The sequence below is a fragment of the Nicotiana tomentosiformis genome, chromosome 7 (assembly GCF_000390325.3).
Source record: "Nicotiana tomentosiformis chromosome 7, ASM39032v3, whole genome shotgun sequence".
Classification (NCBI taxonomy): domain Eukaryota; kingdom Viridiplantae; phylum Streptophyta; class Magnoliopsida; order Solanales; family Solanaceae; genus Nicotiana; species Nicotiana tomentosiformis.
In genome coordinates this window covers 1804448-1827338 of record NC_090818.1, presented here as the reverse complement: position 1 = coordinate 1827338, position 22891 = coordinate 1804448, and the positions used below count along the sequence as shown (strand labels likewise).

Below are 22891 nucleotides of genomic sequence, written 5' to 3'. Positions count from 1 at the left end.
CTCCGTAATTCATAGAGCATAGGGTTTGAACGATTGCGTCAGGTCACCATGATGGTGTCATAATATGCCATCAGGTTCAATAAGTTAACCCATCATATTCCTACTTTGCTTCCTACAACCAGAGAGCGAGTCCACAGACTCATTAAAGAACTTAATTATGATCGTAAAATTTTGTATGACTCGGGAGCTACAGGCTGATACTTCATTTCAACTAGTGGTAGAAATTTCCAAGATATTAGAACGTGTTCGGGGTGAGTAAAAATGAAACTAAGGAGACCAAGACGTCTCGAGGTTCTGGGGGATTTAGTGGATTCTACTCTGCGAGTATAAATCATTATGGCGGGGGCTCGGGTAGTCGGCCAACCCAGTTCGCACATCGAATTAATCGAGGTGCTCCAGTAAGTTTTTTAATGCACCACTGACATAAGTGTCCTACAATGGTTATTCTAGTTATCTGGCACAGACTTAGTATGAGCAGCCAAACCCGATAAATGGGTTGTTATGAATGTGGTGATACTAGGCACATCAAGAGAAAATTGTCCCAAACTTGGGAGAGATATATTTCATCAAATCACTCAGGCTAAGTTCCCCATTGCAATTACCACACCACCCACACGATCAGTTAGGGGTGGAGGACATGCGGGTAGAAGGCGTCCTAGAGGTGGAGACCCAACCGTTGTTATATTTGTTTTATGGTATGGTGGAGGTCGTTACATAAGATGGTGTCGTTATAGGTACAACCTCGATTTAAAATAAAGGAATAATTTCATTAACTTGATTCGGTTCTGAGTATAAAGACGAGTCCTCCTATTGTGCTCCACTTATGAGTGAGCTTTGTAATTCTATAATCTACTTATGTGTCTACTTCTATGGGGAGGTTTTATGGAGATAACTACACCTATTATTCCATGATGGACTCTAATAAGATCTGTGAGGCTAAAGGTGCCTTTCTGGTACTTATTTCGGTATGTTTTGATGTATTTCCGGATAATTATTTACAAATTATGAATTATATGCCCTACCGGTGTGGGGTTCATTATGTATTGTGATTTTGTTTAACGAAAGTTATTTAATAGGAGAAAATGGAAAGTTTCGATTGGCAAGATGTGTATATTACTTGTGATTCAGAACTGAGGCCGAGGTCCTCGTATTTTTAAAATAAATTAATATGTTTAAACCGGGCTATGAGCTGCGGTGGAAGTTATATAAGGACGAGATCCTTGTGATAAAAATTCTTGTGTTTAAATTCTCCCTTGTGAAATTAAATTTGTACGATAGTACTAATAGGGAGTCATGCCTGCTAGGCTTATTTAAAAATATTTGTATGGAATTCTCTGTGCGTACTTGCCAAATTCGTGTTGTAATATTGAGTTGTAACCTACGAGGTAGGTGCCCCGCCCAGGTGGCATTAAATGTGACTAGTTAATTCGGGTAAATAATTATGAGGTCTTCATGCCTCGCATCTCGTTATTAGTATTGTGAAGGTTTGAAACAAGATTTTTGTTAACATGAAGTTAATTGGCAATTCTGTAATTGATTATGAACAATTATTAAGACCATATTGACCCAGAAGGGTGCCCCATTTAGATGATCAGATGAGTGTGAGTTAAGCTTTCAGAAGCTCAAGACCGCTTTGACTACAACGCTAGTGTTGGTATTACCCACATGTTCAGGATCTTATACGGTATATTGTGATGCCTCTCACATTGGGCTTGGTGTAGTATTAATGCAAGATGGCAAGGTAATTGCATATGAGTCGCAGAAATTGAAAGTTCACGAGAAAAATTATCCTATTCATGACTTAGAACTAGCAGTCATTGTTCATGCGCTAAATTGATAAAATGGTATCAGAGCCATAACAAATAAATATAATATACCAATTATAATTGATAAAAATAATAAAAAAATAACAAGTAAAAATCCTAAAAAAGAAAAGAAAACAATAACAAAATTACAGGAATTATATAAAGAATATAAAACCACGAAAAAGGACAAATTAATAAACAAAATGTCAAAACTAGAATATAAGTATATCTTACAACTTAAGATTAAACATAAAATATGAATAAAGAAGAATTTGCGGTAGACGAAAAAACATACGAAAATTTGGATGGATTAAAAATAAAAATAATAACTTCAAATATAGGAAGAAGATATAAGAAAGTAGGAGAAAACATATATTTAATGTTAGAAAAAGAAACTGCAAGATTAGAAGATAGTTTAACAGCAATGACAAGAATAATAAAAGAAAATGAAGAAATTGATAGGAAAAATGAAATTGAAAAAATTAGGCAACAAGCTAAAAAAGAATTACAGCAAGTGGAAGAAAACAAAAACACCAGGATAATGGAATTAGAAAAAGAATTAGCAATATTAAAAGAATTGTATGAAAACAAACAGAGAGAAAGAGAAAAGAAAAAAGAATTAGAGCAAGAAGAAAGATTGAAGGAAGAAATAGAAAAATTTAGGGAAAAATTAAAAGAGGACATAGAAGTAAAACTTGAAGAAATAAATGAAACTAATAATGAAAATGAACAGAATACAGAAAGTTCAGAAGATTCAGAAATAAGTGAAACATATACAGAACTTATAACTAAAACAAATAACATAATAAATCCAGAAATATATGCCGGAGATATAAGCGAAAAACCAAGTACATCAAAAGAAAGAAAATACAAACAAACAATACCAACATATTACAATAATAATTATGAACGAAGTGACAGAAGTAAAGTATTATGGGATAAAAGATTAAACAGAAAATGGACACCAAAAATAATAAATGAACAATATAACTTTTTGGACTTAGATTGCGTAGAAGACGTTAATAAAATAATACAACTATGGGTAGGATATATATCAAAACAATTAATAGATAATAAAATACCAATTCCAGAAGCACCAGGATATATAGAAAGGACAATAATAGGAACAGTAAAATTATGGATACAAAATCTAAATGATGAAAGTATAAAAGCATTAAGAAGTAATAAAAAATTCGATGGTGAATCAGCTACAACAACTATAGACATATTAATAAAATATGAATTAGCTATAAGAAATGAATTTAGTAGTATGACAACAGAAATAGAAGAGCAACAAAAAGAAAAAACAGTAAGTAGAAATCTAATGAACAAACTAGCTATATGTAACATGTGTTACATAGACGAATATACGTGTGCATTTAAAGAATATTACTATAAAGGAACATATAGTGTTGAAGAAGGAAAAGAAATCAGAAAAATATACTTTACAAAATTACCAGAACCTTTTAGTTCTAAAATAATAAGAGATTGGGAAAAAGCAGGATTAGAAGATACCTTAGGAGCTAGAATTAGATATTTAAAGAATTGGTTTATAGAATTATGTGAAAAACATAAAGAAGAAATTAAAATGGAAAAAACACTGATAAAAAACCTTACATGTTGTAAAATTAAAACTGCACCCCAGTTTGGATGTACAGATAATTATTATAAAAAGAAAAATTATAAAAGAAAATATAAAAAATATAGAAGAAATAAGTTAAAATATAAGTATAAAAACCCGAGGAAAAGATATTATATAAAAGATTACAAAAGAAAAAGACCATATAGAATTAAGAAAAAGTTATCCGAATGTACTTGTTACAATTGTGGAAAATTAGGACACCTAGCCAAAGATTGTAAATTACCTAGAGACCCTAAAAAGAAACAAATAACAGAAATTAACACTGATAATGAAGAATACATGCAACTAGACTATATAGATTATGAATTAGATAGTGAAGATAGTATTTATGAATTAGAACCTGAATTAGAAACAGAAATAGAATCAGAAAAAGAACTATCAGATATAGAGGAAAATGACTGAAAACGATATACAAATAATAAGCAGAGAAGAATATAAGGATGAAGAATCAAGTGAACAAAAAGTAATATTTGATAATGATATTTTTGAAAAAATAAAAGGAAAAGATTTAGATTTAAGCATCGGTAAAATATTAGAAGTACCAACAATAAAAAACTGGTTCAAAATTAAAAAAGAAGAATATTATGTAATAAGTCAAAAAGAACATATAATAGATTGTAAATATACTAGAGGAAAAGCTAAAATACCTATAATAAATAAAAGAACAATAAATAAAGAAATTCAGAATATAAAAGCAAAAAATCCGATCAAATATGTACACTTAGGAGGAACAGAAATACTTATAAAAGCCTGTTTTAGAGAAGGGATAGATACACCAATAGAAATATATTTAGCAGATGATAGAATAGTACAACCTATAGAAAAGAGTATAATTTGTGCAATAAAAGGAAATTTGATATACCAAAAATTTAAATTTATAATTAGTGCTAACTATACAGTAGCATTAAAAGATGCTAATATAGATAAATCACTAGTATTGTACTGGAAAATGTCAGGAATAGAGCTGGCACCAGGAAGTAAAATATTTACAGCAAAATGTAAAAATTTATATATATTAACAACCAATCACAAAATAACAGCACGAAATAAGATTGAAAAAATAAAGATAGAAAACCCATTTGATAGTATAATATCAGTCATAGACAATAATGATTATAGTTACAAAGATATAGATATGGAAGGAGATTTAGAAATAGTAAGAGAAAGACTAAGCACATCTAAAAGAATAAATTATGAATCCCCACAAACTACATCTTCAAGAGCAAGTACCTCGAGAAGATTAGAATATACAAACCCACAAAGATTAATAAAAGAACCGGAGTTACACAACTATTATATAACAGGAGTAATAGATCAAAGAAAATACCTAATAATGATAAATACTGGACAAGAAGACAATTATATAACTAAAGAACTAGTTAAAGAAAGTGAAATAATAACTACAGAAACAATATGCCCAGGATTACCTAAAAATTTGGTAGGAACAGAAGAAATAACAAAGAAGGAACTAATTATTGGAGGAATCCCAGTAGAAATAGAATTTAATATTTACCAAGGAAATGAAAATATTACCTTAGGAATAAAATGGTTAGAAACAGTTAAACCATATAACCTAGGAGATAGACATCTTATAATAACATATAAAAATAAGAAAATAACAATTGAAAGAACCTTAACATGACAAAAATATATATACTAGCAAAAATAATAATAGAAGGATATTACAGCAGATATTATACACCCATGATAGATACAGGAGCAGGAGTAAATGTATGCAGACATAACTGTTTACCTGAAGATAAATGGGAAAAATTATTAACACCTATTGTGGTAACAGGATTTAACAATGAAGGAAGCTTGATAACGCAAAAAGCAAAAAATATAAAAATACAAATATGGGATAAAATACTAACTATGGATGAAATATATAGTTATGAATTTACAAATAAAGATATATTAATAGGAATGCCCTTTTTAGATAAATTATACCCACATATAATAACAAAAACTCATTGGTGGTTTACTACACCATGCAAACAAAAAATAGGAGCAAAAAGAGTAAGAAATAAAATAAGAAAAACAACACCGTGGATTAAAGGAAGTGAAAAGGTAACCCAAAAATTAGAAAATGAAAAAATAAATGAGCAACAAATAGAATTAATAATATTTGCTATAAATAAGATAAAAATAATTCAAGACAAATTAGAATCATTATATAATGAAAATCCCCTTCAAGGATGGGATAAACATAAAACGAAAGTAAAAATAGAATTAATAGATGAAAATAGTATAATAACACAGAAACCATTAAAATATAATTTTAATGATCTAGAAGAATTCAAAATGCATATAAAAGAACTATTAAAAAATAATTATATACAGGAAAGTAATAGTAAACATAATAGCCCAGCATTTATAGTAAATAAACATAATGAGCAAAAAAGAGGTAAAAGTAGAATGGTAATAGATTATAGGAATTTAAATGCAAAAACAAAAACATATAATTACCCGATACCAAATAAAATATTAAAAATAAGGCAAGTACAAGGATATAATTACTTCAGTAAATTCGATTGTAAATCAGGATTTTATCACCTAAAATTAGAAGAAGAATCTAAAAAATTAACAGCTTTTACAGTACCACAAGGATTTTATGAATGGAACGTTTTACCATTTGGATATAAAAATGCACCAGGAAGATACCAACATTTTATGGATAGCTATTTTAATCAATTAGAAAACTGTATAATCTACATAGACGATATACTACTATACTCAAGGACACAAGATCAACATATAAAATTATTAGAAAAATTCATACATATAATAGAATCCTCAGGAATTAGCCTTAGTAAAAATAAGGCAGAAATACTTAAAAATCAGGTGGAATTCTTAGGAATTCAAATAGATAAAAATGGAATTAAAATGCAAACACATATAGTACAAAAAATAATAAATTTAAATGAAACCCTAGATACAAAAAAGAAATTACAATCATTCTTAGAATTAGTTAACCAAGTTAGAGAATATATACCTAAATTGGCAGAAAATTTAAAACCTTTACAGAAAAAATTAAAGAAAGATATAGAATATCACTTTGATGAAAAAGACAAAACATATATACAAAAAATAAAAGATATGTGTAAAAAATTACCAAAACTATATTTTCCAGATGAAAATAGAGAATTTATATATATAGTAGAGACAGACTCAAGTAACCATAGTTATGGAGGAGTACTTAAATACAAATATAAGGATGAAAAAATAGAACATCACTGTAGATATTATTCAGGATCATTTACGGAACCACAGTTAAAATGGGAAATAAATAGAAAAGAATTATTAGCTTTATATAAGTGTTTATTATCGTTTGAACCATATATAGTATATAACAAATTTATTGTTAGAACAGATAACACACAAGTTAAATGGTGGATAACCAAAAAGGTACAAGACTCAGTTACAACGAAAGAAATACGAAGACTCGTATTAAATATACTAAATTTCACATTTACAATAGAAATAATTCCTACTGACAAGAATGTGATTGCAGATTACTTATCAAGACAAAAGTACACAAACAAATGAAGAAGAAACTACACAAGACCTATTTTCAATACTTACTACACTATCACTACAAATGACGGAAGTAGAAAAGAGGTTGCAGATTATAGAAGCAAAAAACCTAAGCCAGCAGCATGGCTCAAAACATGCGGAACTAAGCCAGCAGCATGGCTCAAAACATGCGGACCTAGGAGGTGACGTTGGGAAACACCTAAAAACCCAAAACCTACAAACTAACACTATTTTACATACAGCTGCAGGTACATCAACATCAGCAATAAGAAAAGGAAAACATACAAATACAAATATGAACGCCATGTTCAACAAGCCATATACCCCAAAATCCCAAAATCCTTTGACACCATCACCACAAACAACTAGCTATAGAGAAAGCTTAAACCAGGAAAAACAAACCTACGATTATATTACCAACAGCTATATACAAAATATCCACAAGATTCAAACCTTTTTAAACCTAAATCCGAGATCAAAAACAATCCAAAACCCAAAAACAGACTATATAACACAACCATTACAAGGATACAACCGACTGATTGCCCAACCAGGGACGAATGCAAATTTAGTTAAAACATGTTACAATTACGGACTATTAAGTACAGTGTACACACAAACCGGACAAGAAATAGCTACAATACCAGAGCTATATAGTGCCTTTACTACCTACAAGAGAATCACCAAAGGAGACCTATTTTATATAAAATTTTATGTAGCACCAGCAGAGATACTCTATAACGAGATAAAACCAATAATCCAAGTTATTAAATTAGGACTAACTAGAGAAATGATTATCCCAGAAAATGTACAAATACAACCAGAAATACCCAAACCTGATATACCAGCATTCTACTCAAACAAAAGAATTATAGGACTATCAACCATTCTAAGTGAACTAGTCAACAATTATGTAGAAGAAAAACCTATTTGGGGATACCAATCCCGAGAACACACGATGATCTACACCCATTCAAAAAACCTAAGGGAAAACGACATGGAAGAGATACGGAGATGGATTAAAACATTAATCCAACCAGAAGAAGCACCCATTACAAGAGCAATTAGAGGAGAATTTATTTCTCAAAACTTAATGACAAGATACTGCAAACAAATTAGTCCAATCTACTCAGAGCACATATGTTCGAAATGTCAAGGAGAGAAAAACATAGTTCCAGAAATCAAATTTGAAGAAGAAGAAAACTAAAAAGATACGCAACAAAATATCAAGAAAGAGACAAAGGAATCTTACAACAAAAGCTACAAGACAAAAACAAAAGGACAGCTAGCAGGATCGGCAGGACCCAAGAAGAAGCAGAAAATGACATAAAGAAAAAAGCTATGTAATTATTAAAGCAACTTTTGACTTTATGTAAATTATTTTCCGTCTTTTAGTTTTTAAGTTGTTGTTGTGAGTCCCACTTTATCACTACCACTGTCAGTGGAAAAACTGTTGGGAACGCGTCTTTTACTTTAATTTTAGACCGTCCAAGTGTAAAGTTAGGAGGACGATGTTTGGATTAGTTTCCGTTATAAATAGACAGCCCTTAAGGCTTAGAGGGACACACCTTACCTTACCCCTTTCACATCCTTCTGAAAAAACTCTCTTGTAACCTCTCTTGTAAAAATCTATTCAGTGAAATAAATTAACATCTTTAATCTATGGAGCAATCCAAACCTATGAAAGAAGAAATCCCCGATATACAGTATCAAGTAAGTTTTTTTTAAAATATGTATAGCTAAATACATATATTCCTGAAATCTCTAGATTATCATAATTGTTATCATGTTATAACTGTTATTTAGAATAATTTTAGTAAGTTTGCCATGAATAATTATGCTGAGAGTAGTTTAAGCCCAGACTATGCCATCCTAAGGGTGAAACCAGTAAGGCAGAAGGCCGTGGTAGGGAAGTAACCAGAGTTGAGGCGCTGTTAGGGTAAAACGATTGAAGCAAAAAATCATGGTAGTGACTAAAAGAATTATTCTTAATAACTTGTTATAGGATGACGATAAACATGATAAACGAAGAGATTAAAGGAATATTTTTAGCCAAAACATCAAACAAAAATGGATCATCCTTACATCTTAGATAACACTGATGAATATAAAATAACCATTTTACACATACTTAGATCACTAAATAATGATATCAAAAATATAATATTTGACAAATTACTTATGAACGAAATACTAGAACTAATGACCCAACAATGGTATGATTTAGCAGAATTATCTGACTTAGAAGAAGAGAATACAATAAGCCTATCTGAATTTGATATACTTACAGAGGATATATATTCAGACTAGATGAACCTAACAGAAACCCGAAAAATAATAGAATTACAAGAACATAGATTACATCAAAATATGCAATTATATCAAGAATCTAAAGATCTAATCTTTTTAGAACATATAAGAGATAATATAAAACAATTAAAAGAACTACATAATAAGGATAAACTAGAAAAACTAAATATAAACAAATTAATAACATTCTTCCAACTCCAAAAAATTAATATAAACGAATATATAGAAACAGGAGAAATAGAATATGTAGAATATATAACAAATTGTAAAATAGAAATATCAAAATTAGAATCTATAATAAGAGAATATTATGATTAAGCATGATAAATCAAGAATATTTATCATACTGGATAGAAATTACGGAAAAAATAGAAGCTTTAGAACAACAACTAAAATTAACAATCAATACTTACTTAATAACAAAGGATATAGACCTTCTGATAAATATACAACAAGACATAACGGAAATATTAAAAATAAAACCGTTACAAACAGAATATTACAATAAAATATTTACAATATAAAAATAGTCATAAATACAACAAATCCACTAAAGACTAAACAAAAATATAATCTGAACCACTTTTAAAGAATGATAGAAAAATACAGAATAACTACTTACATGACAAAAAGAATGCTAGAAAAATATAAAATACTAGTCCTATATTTTATCAAAGAATTAAAACCTACTGACATAAAAATAGATATTTGGGAAAAAATACTTAAATACGAAAAAGAAGTAGAAGACCCACAAAATACATACGATTTGGTAGAAGAATATTCAGACTTATGAAGATTTATGAACAAAAGCTAATCGGAGCTAAATCCGACCCACAAACCCCCCAAAATGGTAAAGTAGGAGAAAACATATATTTAATGTTAGAAAAAGAAACTGCAAGATTAGAAGATAGTTTAACAGCAATGACAAGAATAATAAAAGAAAATGAAGAAATTGATAGGAAAAATGAAATTGAAAAAATTAGGCAACAAGCTAAAAAAGAATTACAGCAAGTGGAAGAAAACAAAAACACCAGGATAATGGAATTAGAAAAAGAATTAGCAATATTAAAAGAATTGTATGAAAACAAACAGAGAGAAAGAGAAAAGAAAAAAGAATTAGAGCAAGAAGAAAGATTGAAGGAAGAAATAGAAAAATTTAGGGAAAAATTAAAAGAGGACATAGAAGTAAAACTTGAAGAAATAAATGAAACTAATAATGAAAATGAACAGAATACAGAAAGTTCAGAAGATTCAGAAATAAGTGAAACATATACAGAACTTATAACTAAAACAAATAACATAATAAATCCAGAAATATATGCCGGAGATATAAGCGAAAAACCAAGTACATCAAAAGAAAGAAAATACAAACAAACAATACCAACATATTACAATAATAATTATGAACGAAGTGACAGAAGTAAAGTATTATGGGATAAAAGATTAAACAGAAAATGGACACCAAAAACAATAAATGAACAATATAACTTTTTGGACTTAGATTGCGTAGAAGACGTTAATAAAATAATACAACTATGGGTAGGATATATATCAAAACAATTAATAGATAATAAAATACCAATTCCAGAAGCACCAGGATATATAGAAAGGACAATAATAGGAACAGTAAAATTATGGATACAAAATCTAAATGATGAAAGTATAAAAGCATTAAGAAGTAATAAAAAATTCGATGGTGAATCAGCTACAACAACTATAGACATATTAATAAAATATGAATTAGCTATAAGAAATGAATTTAGTAGTATGACAACAGAAATAGAAGAGCAACAAAAAGAAAAAACAGTAAGTAGAAATCTAATGAACAAACTAGCTATATGTAACATGTGTTACATAGACGAATATACGTGTGCATTTAAAGAATATTACTATAAAGGAACATATAGTGTTGAAGAAGGAAAAGAAATCAGAAAAATATACTTTACAAAATTACCAGAACCTTTTAGTTCTAAAATAATAAGAGATTGGGAAAAAGCAGGATTAGAAGATACCTTAGGAGCTAGAATTAGATATTTAAAGAATTGGTTTATAGAATTATGTGAAAAACATAAAGAAGAAATTAAAATGGAAAAAACACTGATAAAAAACCTTACATGTTGTAAAATTAAAACTGCACCCCAGTTTGGATGTACAGATAATTATTATAAAAAGAAAAATTATAAAAGAAAATATAAAAAATATAGAAGAAATAAGTTAAAATATAAGTATAAAAACCCGAGGAAAAGATATTATATAAAAGATTACAAAAGAAAAAGACCATATAGAATTAAGAAAAAGTTATCCGAATGTACTTGTTACAATTGTGGAAAATTAGGACACCTAGCCAAAGATTGTAAATTACCTAGAGACCCTAAAAAGAAACAAATAACAGAAATTAACACTGATAATGAAGAATACATGCAACTAGACTATATAGATTATGAATTAGATAGTGAAGATAGTATTTATGAATTAGAACCTGAATTAGAAACAGAAATAGAATCAGAAAAAGAACTATCAGATATAGAGGAAAATGACTGAAAACGATATACAAATAATAAGCAGAGAAGAATATAAGGATGAAGAATCAAGTGAACAAAAAGTAATATTTGATAATGATATTTTTGAAAAAATAAAAGGAAAAGATTTAGATTTAAGCATCGGTAAAATATTAGAAGTACCAACAATAAAAAACTGGTTCAAAATTAAAAAAGAAGAATATTATGTAATAAGTCAAAAAGAACATATAATAGATTGTAAATATACTAGAGGAAAAGCTAAAATACCTATAATAAATAAAAGAACAATAAATAAAGAAATTCAGAATATAAAAGCAAAAAATCCGATCAAATATGTACACTTAGGAGGAACAGAAATACTTATAAAAGCCTGTTTTAGAGAAGGGATAGATACACCAATAGAAATATATTTAGCAGATGATAGAATAGTACAACCTATAGAAAAGAGTATAATTTGTGCAATAAAAGGAAATTTGATATACCAAAAATTTAAATTTATAATTAGTGCTAACTATACAGTAGCATTAAAAGATGCTAATATAGATAAATCACTAGTATTGTACTGGAAAATGTCAGGAATAGAGCTGGCACCAGGAAGTAAAATATTTACAGCAAAATGTAAAAATTTATATATATTAACAACCAATCACAAAATAACAGCACGAAATAAGATTGAAAAAATAAAGATAGAAAACCCATTTGATAGTATAATATCAGTCATAGACAATAATGATTATAGTTACAAAGATATAGATATGGAAGGAGATTTAGAAATAGTAAGAGAAAGACTAAGCACATCTAAAAGAATAAATTATGAATCCCCACAAACTACATCTTCAAGAGCAAGTACCTCGAGAAGATTAGAATATACAAACCCACAAAGATTAATAAAAGAACCGGAGTTACACAACTATTATATAACAGGAGTAATAGATCAAAGAAAATACCTAATAATGATAAATACTGGACAAGAAGACAATTATATAACTAAAGAACTAGTTAAAGAAAGTGAAATAATAACTACAGAAACAATATGCCCAGGATTACCTAAAAATTTGGTAGGAACAGAAGAAATAACAAAGAAGGAACTAATTATTGGAGGAATCCCAGTAGAAATAGAATTTAATATTTACCAAGGAAATGAAAATATTACCTTAGGAATAAAATGGTTAGAAACAGTTAAACCATATAACCTAGGAGATAGACATCTTATAATAACATATAAAAATAAGAAAATAACAATTGAAAGAACCTTAACATGACAAAAATATATATACTAGCAAAAATAATAATAGAAGGATATTACAGCAGATATTATACACCCATGATAGATACAGGAGCAGGAGTAAATGTATGCAGACATAACTGTTTACCTGAAGATAAATGGGAAAAATTATTAACACCTATTGTGGTAACAGGATTTAACAATGAAGGAAGCTTGATAACGCAAAAAGCAAAAAATATAAAAATACAAATATGGGATAAAATACTAACTATGGATGAAATATATAGTTATGAATTTACAAATAAAGATATATTAATAGGAATGCCCTTTTTAGATAAATTATACCCACATATAATAACAAAAACTCATTGGTGGTTTACTACACCATGCAAACAAAAAATAGGAGCAAAAAGAGTAAGAAATAAAATAAGAAAAACAACACCGTGGATTAAAGGAAGTGAAAAGGTAACCCAAAAATTAGAAAATGAAAAAATAAATGAGCAACAAATAGAATTAATAATATTTGCTATAAATAAGATAAAAATAATTCAAGACAAATTAGAATCATTATATAATGAAAATCCCCTTCAAGGATGGGATAAACATAAAACGAAAGTAAAAATAGAATTAATAGATGAAAATAGTATAATAACACAGAAACCATTAAAATATAATTTTAATGATCTAGAAGAATTCAAAATGCATATAAAAGAACTATTAAAAAATAATTATATACAGGAAAGTAATAGTAAACATAATAGCCCAGCATTTATAGTAAATAAACATAATGAGCAAAAAAGAGGTAAAAGTAGAATGGTAATAGATTATAGGAATTTAAATGCAAAAACAAAAACATATAATTACCCGATACCAAATAAAATATTAAAAATAAGGCAAGTACAAGGATATAATTACTTCAGTAAATTCGATTGTAAATCAGGATTTTATCACCTAAAATTAGAAGAAGAATCTAAAAAATTAACAGCTTTTACAGTACCACAAGGATTTTATGAATGGAACGTTTTACCATTTGGATATAAAAATGCACCAGGAAGATACCAACATTTTATGGATAGCTATTTTAATCAATTAGAAAACTGTATAATCTACATAGACGATATACTACTATACTCAAGGACACAAGATCAACATATAAAATTATTAGAAAAATTCATACATATAATAGAATCCTCAGGAATTAGCCTTAGTAAAAATAAGGCAGAAATACTTAAAAATCAGGTGGAATTCTTAGGAATTCAAATAGATAAAAATGGAATTAAAATGCAAACACATATAGTACAAAAAATAATAAATTTAAATGAAACCCTAGATACAAAAAAGAAATTACAATCATTCTTAGGATTAGTTAACCAAGTTAGAGAATATATACCTAAATTGGCAGAAAATTTAAAACCTTTACAGAAAAAATTAAAGAAAGATATAGAATATCACTTTGATGAAAAAGACAAAACATATATACAAAAAATAAAAGATATGTGTAAAAAATTACCAAAACTATATTTTCCAGATGAAAATAGAGAATTTATATATATAGTAGAGACAGACTCAAGTAACCATAGTTATGGAGGAGTACTTAAATACAAATATAAGGATGAAAAAATAGAACATCACTGTAGATATTATTCAGGATCATTTACGGAACCACAGTTAAAATGGGAAATAAATAGAAAAGAATTATTAGCTTTATATAAGTGTTTATTATCGTTTGAACCATATATAGTATATAACAAATTTATTGTTAGAACAGATAACACACAAGTTAAATGGTGGATAACCAAAAAGGTACAAGACTCAGTTACAACGAAAGAAATACGAAGACTCGTATTAAATATACTAAATTTCACATTTACAATAGAAATAATTCCTACTGACAAGAATGTGATTGCAGATTACTTATCAAGACAAAAGTACACAAACAAATGAAGAAGAAACTACACAAGACCTATTTTCAATACTTACTACACTATCACTACAAATGACGGAAGTAGAAAAGAGGTTGCAGATTATAGAAGCAAAAAACCTAAGCCAGCAGCATGGCTCAAAACATGCGGAACTAAGCCAGCAGCATGGCTCAAAACATGCGGACCTAGGAGGTGACGTTGGGAAACACCTAAAAACCCAAAACCTACAAACTAACACTATTTTACATACAGCTGCAGGTACATCAACATCAGCAATAAGAAAAGGAAAACATACAAATACAAATATGAACGCCATGTTCAACAAGCCATATACCCCAAAATCCCAAAATCCTTTGACACCATCACCACAAACAACTAGCTATAGAGAAAGCTTAAACCAGGAAAAACAAACCTACGATTATATTACCAACAGCTATATACAAAATATCCACAAGATTCAAACCTTTTAAAACCTAAATCCGAGATCAAAAACAATCCAAAACCCAAAAACAGACTATATAACACAACCATTACAAGGATACAACCGACTGATTGCCCAACCAGGGACGAATGCAAATTTAGTTAAAACATGTTACAATTACGGACTATTAAGTACAGTGTACACACAAACCGGACAAGAAATAGCTACAATACCAGAGCTATATAGTGCCTTTACTACCTACAAGAGAATCACCAAAGGAGACCTATTTTATATAAAATTTTATGTAGCACCAGCAGAGATACTCTATAACGAGATAAAACCAATAATCCAAGTTATTAAATTAGGACTAACTAGAGAAATGATTATCCCAGAAAATGTACAAATACAACCAGAAATACCCAAACCTGATATACCAGCATTCTACTCAAACAAAAGAATTATAGGACTATCAACCATTCTAAGTGAACTAGTCAACAATTATGTAGAAGAAAAACCTATTTGGGGATACCAATCCCGAGAACACACGATGATCTACACCCATTCAAAAAACCTAAGGGAAAACGACATGGAAGAGATACGGAGATGGATTAAAACATTAATCCAACCAGAAGAAGCACCCATTACAAGAGCAATTAGAGGAGAATTTATTTCTCAAAACTTAATGACAAGATACTGCAAACAAATTAGTCCAATCTACTCAGAGCACATATGTTCGAAATGTCAAGGAGAGAAAAACATAGTTCCAGAAATCAAATTTGAAGAAGAAGAAAACTAAAAAGATACGCAACAAAATATCAAGAAAGAGACAAAGGAATCTTACAACAAAAGCTACAAGACAAAAACAAAAGGACAGCTAGCAGGATCGGCAGGACCCAAGAAGAAGCAGAAAATGACATAAAGAAAAAAGCTATGTAATTATTAAAGCAACTTTTGACTTTATGTAAATTATTTTCCGTCTTTTAGTTTTTAAGTTGTTGTTGTGAGTCCCACTTTATCACTACCACTGTCAGTGGAAAAACTGTTGGGAACGCGTCTTTTACTTTAATTTTAGACCGTCCAAGTGTAAAGTTAGGAGGACGATGTTTGGATTAGTTTCCGTTATAAATAGACAGCCCTTAAGGCTTAGAGGGACACACCTTACCTTACCCCTTTCACATCCTTCTGAAAAAACTCTCTTGTAACCTCTCTTGTAAAAATCTATTCAGTGAAATAAATTAACATCTTTAATCTATGGAGCAATCCAAACCTATGAAAGAAGAAATCCCCGATATACAGTATCAAGTAAGTTTTTTTTAAAATATGTATAGCTAAATACATATATTCCTGAAATCTCTAGATTATCATAATTGTTATCATGTTATAACTGTTATTTAGAATAATTTTAGTAAGTTTGCCATGAATAATTATGCTGAGAGTAGTTTAAGCCCAGACTATGCTATCCTAAGGGTGAAACCAGTAAGGCAGAAGGCCGTGGTAGGGAAGTAACCAGAGTTGAGGCGCTGTTAGGGTAAAACGATTGAAGCAAAAAATCATGGTAGTGACTAAAAGAATTGTTCTTAATAACTTGTTATAGGATGACGATAAACATGATAAACGAAGAGATTAAAGGAATATTTTTAGCCAAAACATCAAACAAAAATGGATCATCCTTACATCTTAGATAACACTGATGAATATAAAATAACCATTTTACACATACTTAGATCACTAAATAATGATATCAAAAATATAATATTTGACAAATTACTTATGAACGAAATACTAGAACTAATGACCCAACAATGGTATGATTTAGCAGAATTATCTGACTTAGAAGAAGAGAATACAATAAGCCTATCTGAATTTGATATACTTACAGAGGATATATATTCAGACTAGATGAACCTAACAGAAACCCGAAAAATAATAGAATTACAAGAACATAGATTACATCAAAATATGCAATTATATCAAGAATCTAAAGATCTAATCTTTTTAGAACATATAAGAGATAATATAAAACAATTAAAAGAACTACATAATAAGGATAAACTAGAAAAACTAAATATAAACAAATTAATAACATTCTTCCAACTCCAAAAAATTAATATAAACGAATATATAGAAACAGGAGAAATAGAATATGTAGAATATATAACAAATTGTAAAATAGAAATATCAAAATTAGAATCTATAATAAGAGAATATTATGATTAAGCATGATAAATCAAGAATATTTATCATACTGGATAGAAATTACGGAAAAAATAGAAGCTTTAGAACAACAACTAAAATTAACAATCAATACTTACTTAATAACAAAGGATATAGACCTTCTGATAAATATACAACAAGACATAACGGAAATATTAAAAATAAAACCGTTACAAACAGAATATTACAATAAAATATTTACAATATAAAAATAGTCATAAATACAACAAATCCACTAAAGACTAAACAAAAATATAATCTGAACCACTTTTAAAGAATGATAGAAAAATACAGAATAACTACTTACATGACAAAAAGAATGCTAGAAAAATATAAAATACTAGTCCTATATTTTATCAAAGAATTAAAACCTACTGACATAAAAATAGATATTTGGGAAAAAATACTTAAATACGAAAAAGAAGTAGAAGACCCACAAAATACATACGATTTGGTAGAAGAATATTCAGACTTATGAAGATTTATGAACAAAAGCTAATCGGAGCTAAATCCGACCCACAAACCCCCCAAAATGGTAAAGTAGGAGAAAACATATATTTAATGTTAGAAAAAGAAACTGCAAGATTAGAAGATAGTTTAACAGCAATGACAAGAATAATAAAAGAAAATGAAGAAATTGATAGGAAAAATGAAATTGAAAAAATTAGGCAACAAGCTAAAAAAGAATTACAGCAAGTGGAAGAAAACAAAAACACCAGGATAATGGAATTAGAAAAAGAATTAGCAATATTAAAAGAATTGTATGAAAACAAACAGAGAGAAAGAGAAAAGAAAAAAGAATTAGAGCAAGAAGAAAGATTGAAGGAAGAAATAGAAAAATTTAGGGAAAAATTAAAAGAGGACATAGAAGTAAAACTTGAAGAAATAAATGAAACTAATAATGAAAATGAACAGAATACAGAAAGTTCAGAAGATTCAGAAATAAGTGAAACATATACAGAACTTATAACTAAAACAAATAACATAATAAATCCAGAAATATATGCCGGAGATATAAGCGAAAAACCAAGTACATCAAAAGAAAGAAAATACAAACAAACAATACCAACATATTACAATAATAATTATGAACGAAGTGACAGAAGTAAAGTATTATGGGATAAAAGATTAAACAGAAAATGGACACCAAAAACAATAAATGAACAATATAACTTTTTGGACTTAGATTGCGTAGAAGACGTTAATAAAATAATACAACTATGGGTAGGATATATATCAAAACAATTAATAGATAATAAAATACCAATTCCAGAAGCACCAGGATATATAGAAAGGACAATAATAGGAACAGTAAAATTATGGATACAAAATCTAAATGATGAAAGTATAAAAGCATTAAGAAGTAATAAAAAATTCGATGGTGAATCAGCTACAACAACTATAGACATATTAATAAAATATGAATTAGCTATAAGAAATGAATTTAGTAGTATGACAACAGAAATAGAAGAGCAACAAAAAGAAAAAACAGTAAGTAGAAATCTAATGAACAAACTAGCTATATGTAACATGTGTTACATAGACGAATATACGTGTGCATTTAAAGAATATTACTATAAAGGAACATATAGTGTTGAAGAAGGAAAAGAAATCAGAAAAATATACTTTACAAAATTACCAGAACCTTTTAGTTCTAAAATAATAAGAGATTGGGAAAAAGCAGGATTAGAAGATACCTTAGGAGCTAGAATTAGATATTTAAAGAATTGGTTTATAGAATTATGTGAAAAACATAAAGAAGAAATTAAAATGGAAAAAACACTGATAAAAAACCTTACATGTTGTAAAATTAAAACTGCACCCCAGTTTGGATGTACAGATAATTATTATAAAAAGAAAAATTATAAAAGAAAATATAAAAAATATAGAAGAAATAAGTTAAAATATAAGTATAAAAACCCGAGGAAAAAGATATTATATAAAAGATTACAAAAGAAAAAGACCATATAGAATTAAGAAAAAGTTATCCGAATGTACTTGTTACAATTGTGGAAAATTAGGACACCTAGCCAAAGATTGTAAATTACCTAGAGACCCTAAAAAGAAACAAATAACAGAAATTAACACTGATAATGAAGAATACATGCAACTAGACTATATAGATTATGAATTAGATAGTGAAGATAGTATTTATGAATTAGAACCTGAATTAGAAACAGAAATAGAATCAGAAAAAGAACTATCAGATATAGAGGAAAATGACTGAAAACGATATACAAATAATAAGCAGAGAAGAATATAAGGATGAAGAATCAAGTGAACAAAAAGTAATATTTGATAATGATATTTTTGAAAAAATAAAAGGAAAAGATTTAGATTTAAGCATCGGTAAAATATTAGAAGTACCAACAATAAAAAACTGGTTCAAAATTAAAAAAGAAGAATATTATGTAATAAGTCAAAAAGAACATATAATAGATTGTAAATATACTAGAGGAAAAGCTAAAATACCTATAATAAATAAAAGAACAATAAATAAAGAAATTCAGAATATAAAAGCAAAAAATCCGATCAAATATGTACACTTAGGAGGAACAGAAATACTTATAAAAGCCTGTTTTAGAGAAGGGATAGATACACCAATAGAAATATATTTAGCAGATGATAGAATAGTACAACCTATAGAAAAGAGTATAATTTGTGCAATAAAAGGAAATTTGATATACCAAAAATTTAAATTTATAATTAGTGCTAACTATACAGTAGCATTAAAAGATGCTAATATAGATAAATCACTAGTATTGTACTGGAAAATGTCAGGAATAGAGCTGGCACCAGGAAGTAAAATATTTACAGCAAAATGTAAAAATTTATATATATTAACAACCAATCACAAAATAACAGCACGAAATAAGATTGAAAAAATAAAGATAGAAAACCCATTTGATAGTATAATATCAGTCATAGACAATAATGATTATAGTTACAAAGATATAGATATGGAAGGAGATTTAGAAATAGTAAGAGAAAGACTAAGCACATCTAAAAGAATAAATTATGAATCCCCACAAACTACATCTTCAAGAGCAAGTACCTCGAGAAGATTAGAATATACAAACCCACAAAGATTAATAAAAGAACCGGAGTTACACAACTATTATATAACAGGAGTAATAGATCAAAGAAAATACCTAATAATGATAAATACTGGACAAGAAGACAATTATATAACTAAAGAACTAGTTAAAGAAAGTGAAATAATAACTACAGAAACAATATGCCCAGGATTACCTAAAAATTTGGTAGGAACAGAAGAAATAACAAAGAAGGAACTAATTATTGGAGGAATCCCAGTAGAAATAGAATTTAATATTTACCAAGGAAATGAAAATATTACCTTAGGAATAAAATGGTTAGAAACAGTTAAACCATATAACCTAGGAGATAGACATCTTATAATAACATATAAAAATAAGAAAATAACAATTGAAAGAACCTTAACATGACAAAAATATATATACTAGCAAAAATAATAATAGAAGGATATTACAGCAGATATTATACACCCATGATAGATACAGGAGCAGGAGTAAATGTATGCAGACATAACTGTTTACCTGAAGATAAATGGGAAAAATTATTAACACCTATTGTGGTAACAGGATTTAACAATGAAGGAAGCTTGATAACGCAAAAAGCAAAAAATATAAAAATACAAATATGGGATAAAATACTAACTATGGATGAAATATATAGTTATGAATTTACAAATAAAGATATATTAATAGGAATGCCCTTTTTAGATAAATTATACCCACATATAATAACAAAAACTCATTGGTGGTTTACTACACCATGCAAACAAAAAATAGGAGCAAAAAGAGTAAGAAATAAAATAAGAAAAACAACACCGTGGATTAAAGGAAGTGAAAAGGTAACCCAAAAATTAGAAAATAAAAAAATAAATGAGCAACAAATAGAATTAATAATATTTGCTATAAATAAGATAAAAATAATTCAAGACAAATTAGAATCATTATATAATGAAAATCCCCTTCAAGGATGGGATAAACATAAAACGAAAGTAAAAATAGAATTAATAGATGAAAATAGTATAATAACACAGAAACCATTAAAATATAATTTTAATGATCTAGAAGAATTCAAAATGCATATAAAAGAACTATTAAAAAATAATTATATACAGGAAAGTAATAGTAAACATAATAGCCCAGCATTTATAGTAAATAAACATAATGAGCAAAAAAGAGGTAAAAGTAGAATGGTAATAGATTATAGGAATTTAAATGCAAAAACAAAAACATATAATTACCCGATACCAAATAAAATATTAAAAATAAGGCAAGTACAAGGATATAATTACTTCAGTAAATTCGATTGTAAATCAGGATTTTATCACCTAAAATTAGAAGAAGAATCTAAAAAATTAACAGCTTTTACAGTACCACAAGGATTTTATGAATGGAACGTTTTACCATTTGGATATAAAAATGCACCAGGAAGATACCAACATTTTATGGATAGCTATTTTAATCAATTAGAAAACTGTATAATCTACATAGACGATATACTACTATACTCAAGGACACAAGATCAACATATAAAATTATTAGAAAAATTCATACATATAATAGAATCCTCAGGAATTAGCCTTAGTAAAAATAAGGCAGAAATACTTAAAAATCAGGTGGAATTCTTAGGAATTCAAATAGATAAAAATGGAATTAAAATGCAAACACATATAGTACAAAAAATAATAAATTTAAATGAAACCCTAGATACAAAAAAGAAATTACAATCATTCTTAGGATTAGTTAACCAAGTTAGAGAATATATACCTAAATTGGCAGAAAATTTAAAACCTTTACAGAAAAAATTAAAGAAAGATATAGAATATCACTTTGATGAAAAAGACAAAACATATATACAAAAAATAAAAGATATGTGTAAAAAATTACCAAAACTATATTTTCCAGATGAAAATAGAGAATTTATATATATAGTAGAGACAGACTCAAGTAACCATAGTTATGGAGGAGTACTTAAATACAAATATAAGGATGAAAAAATAGAACATCACTGTAGATATTATTCAGGATCATTTACGGAACCACAGTTAAAATGGGAAATAAATAGAAAAGAATTATTAGCTTTATATAAGTGTTTATTATCGTTTGAACCATATATAGTATATAACAAATTTATTGTTAGAACAGATAACACACAAGTTAAATGGTGGATAACCAAAAAGGTACAAGACTCAGTTACAACGAAAGAAATACGAAGACTCGTATTAAATATACTAAATTTCACA

At 28.0% G+C, this 22891-nt stretch overlaps 2 protein-coding genes and 3 pseudogenes across 2 annotated transcripts; all 5 read left to right on the top strand.

The window, feature by feature from the left end:
- Positions 1-1986: 1986 nt before the first annotated feature.
- Positions 1987-3333, top strand: LOC138896396 (uncharacterized; annotated as a pseudogene).
- A 3715-nt stretch (positions 3334-7048) lies between these two features.
- LOC138895084 (uncharacterized) lies at positions 7049-8191 on the top strand. The gene has a single exon (XM_070179813.1). The coding sequence runs from the start codon at positions 7049-7051 to the stop codon at positions 8189-8191; it is 1143 nt and encodes a 380-aa protein (XP_070035914.1).
- Positions 8192-10083: 1892 nt separating this feature from the next.
- Positions 10084-11319, top strand: LOC138895083 (uncharacterized; annotated as a pseudogene).
- Positions 11320-15034: 3715 nt separating this feature from the next.
- LOC138895082 (uncharacterized) lies at positions 15035-16177 on the top strand (annotated as a pseudogene).
- Positions 16178-18146: 1969 nt separating this feature from the next.
- Positions 18147-19822, top strand: LOC138895081 (uncharacterized). Its single transcript, XM_070179812.1, has 2 exons — positions 18147-19429; positions 19710-19822. The coding sequence occupies exons 1-2, from the start codon at positions 18157-18159 to the stop codon at positions 19820-19822; spliced, it is 1386 nt and encodes a 461-aa protein (XP_070035913.1). The 5' UTR covers positions 18147-18156.
- The last annotated feature ends 3069 nt before the right edge of the window (positions 19823-22891 follow it).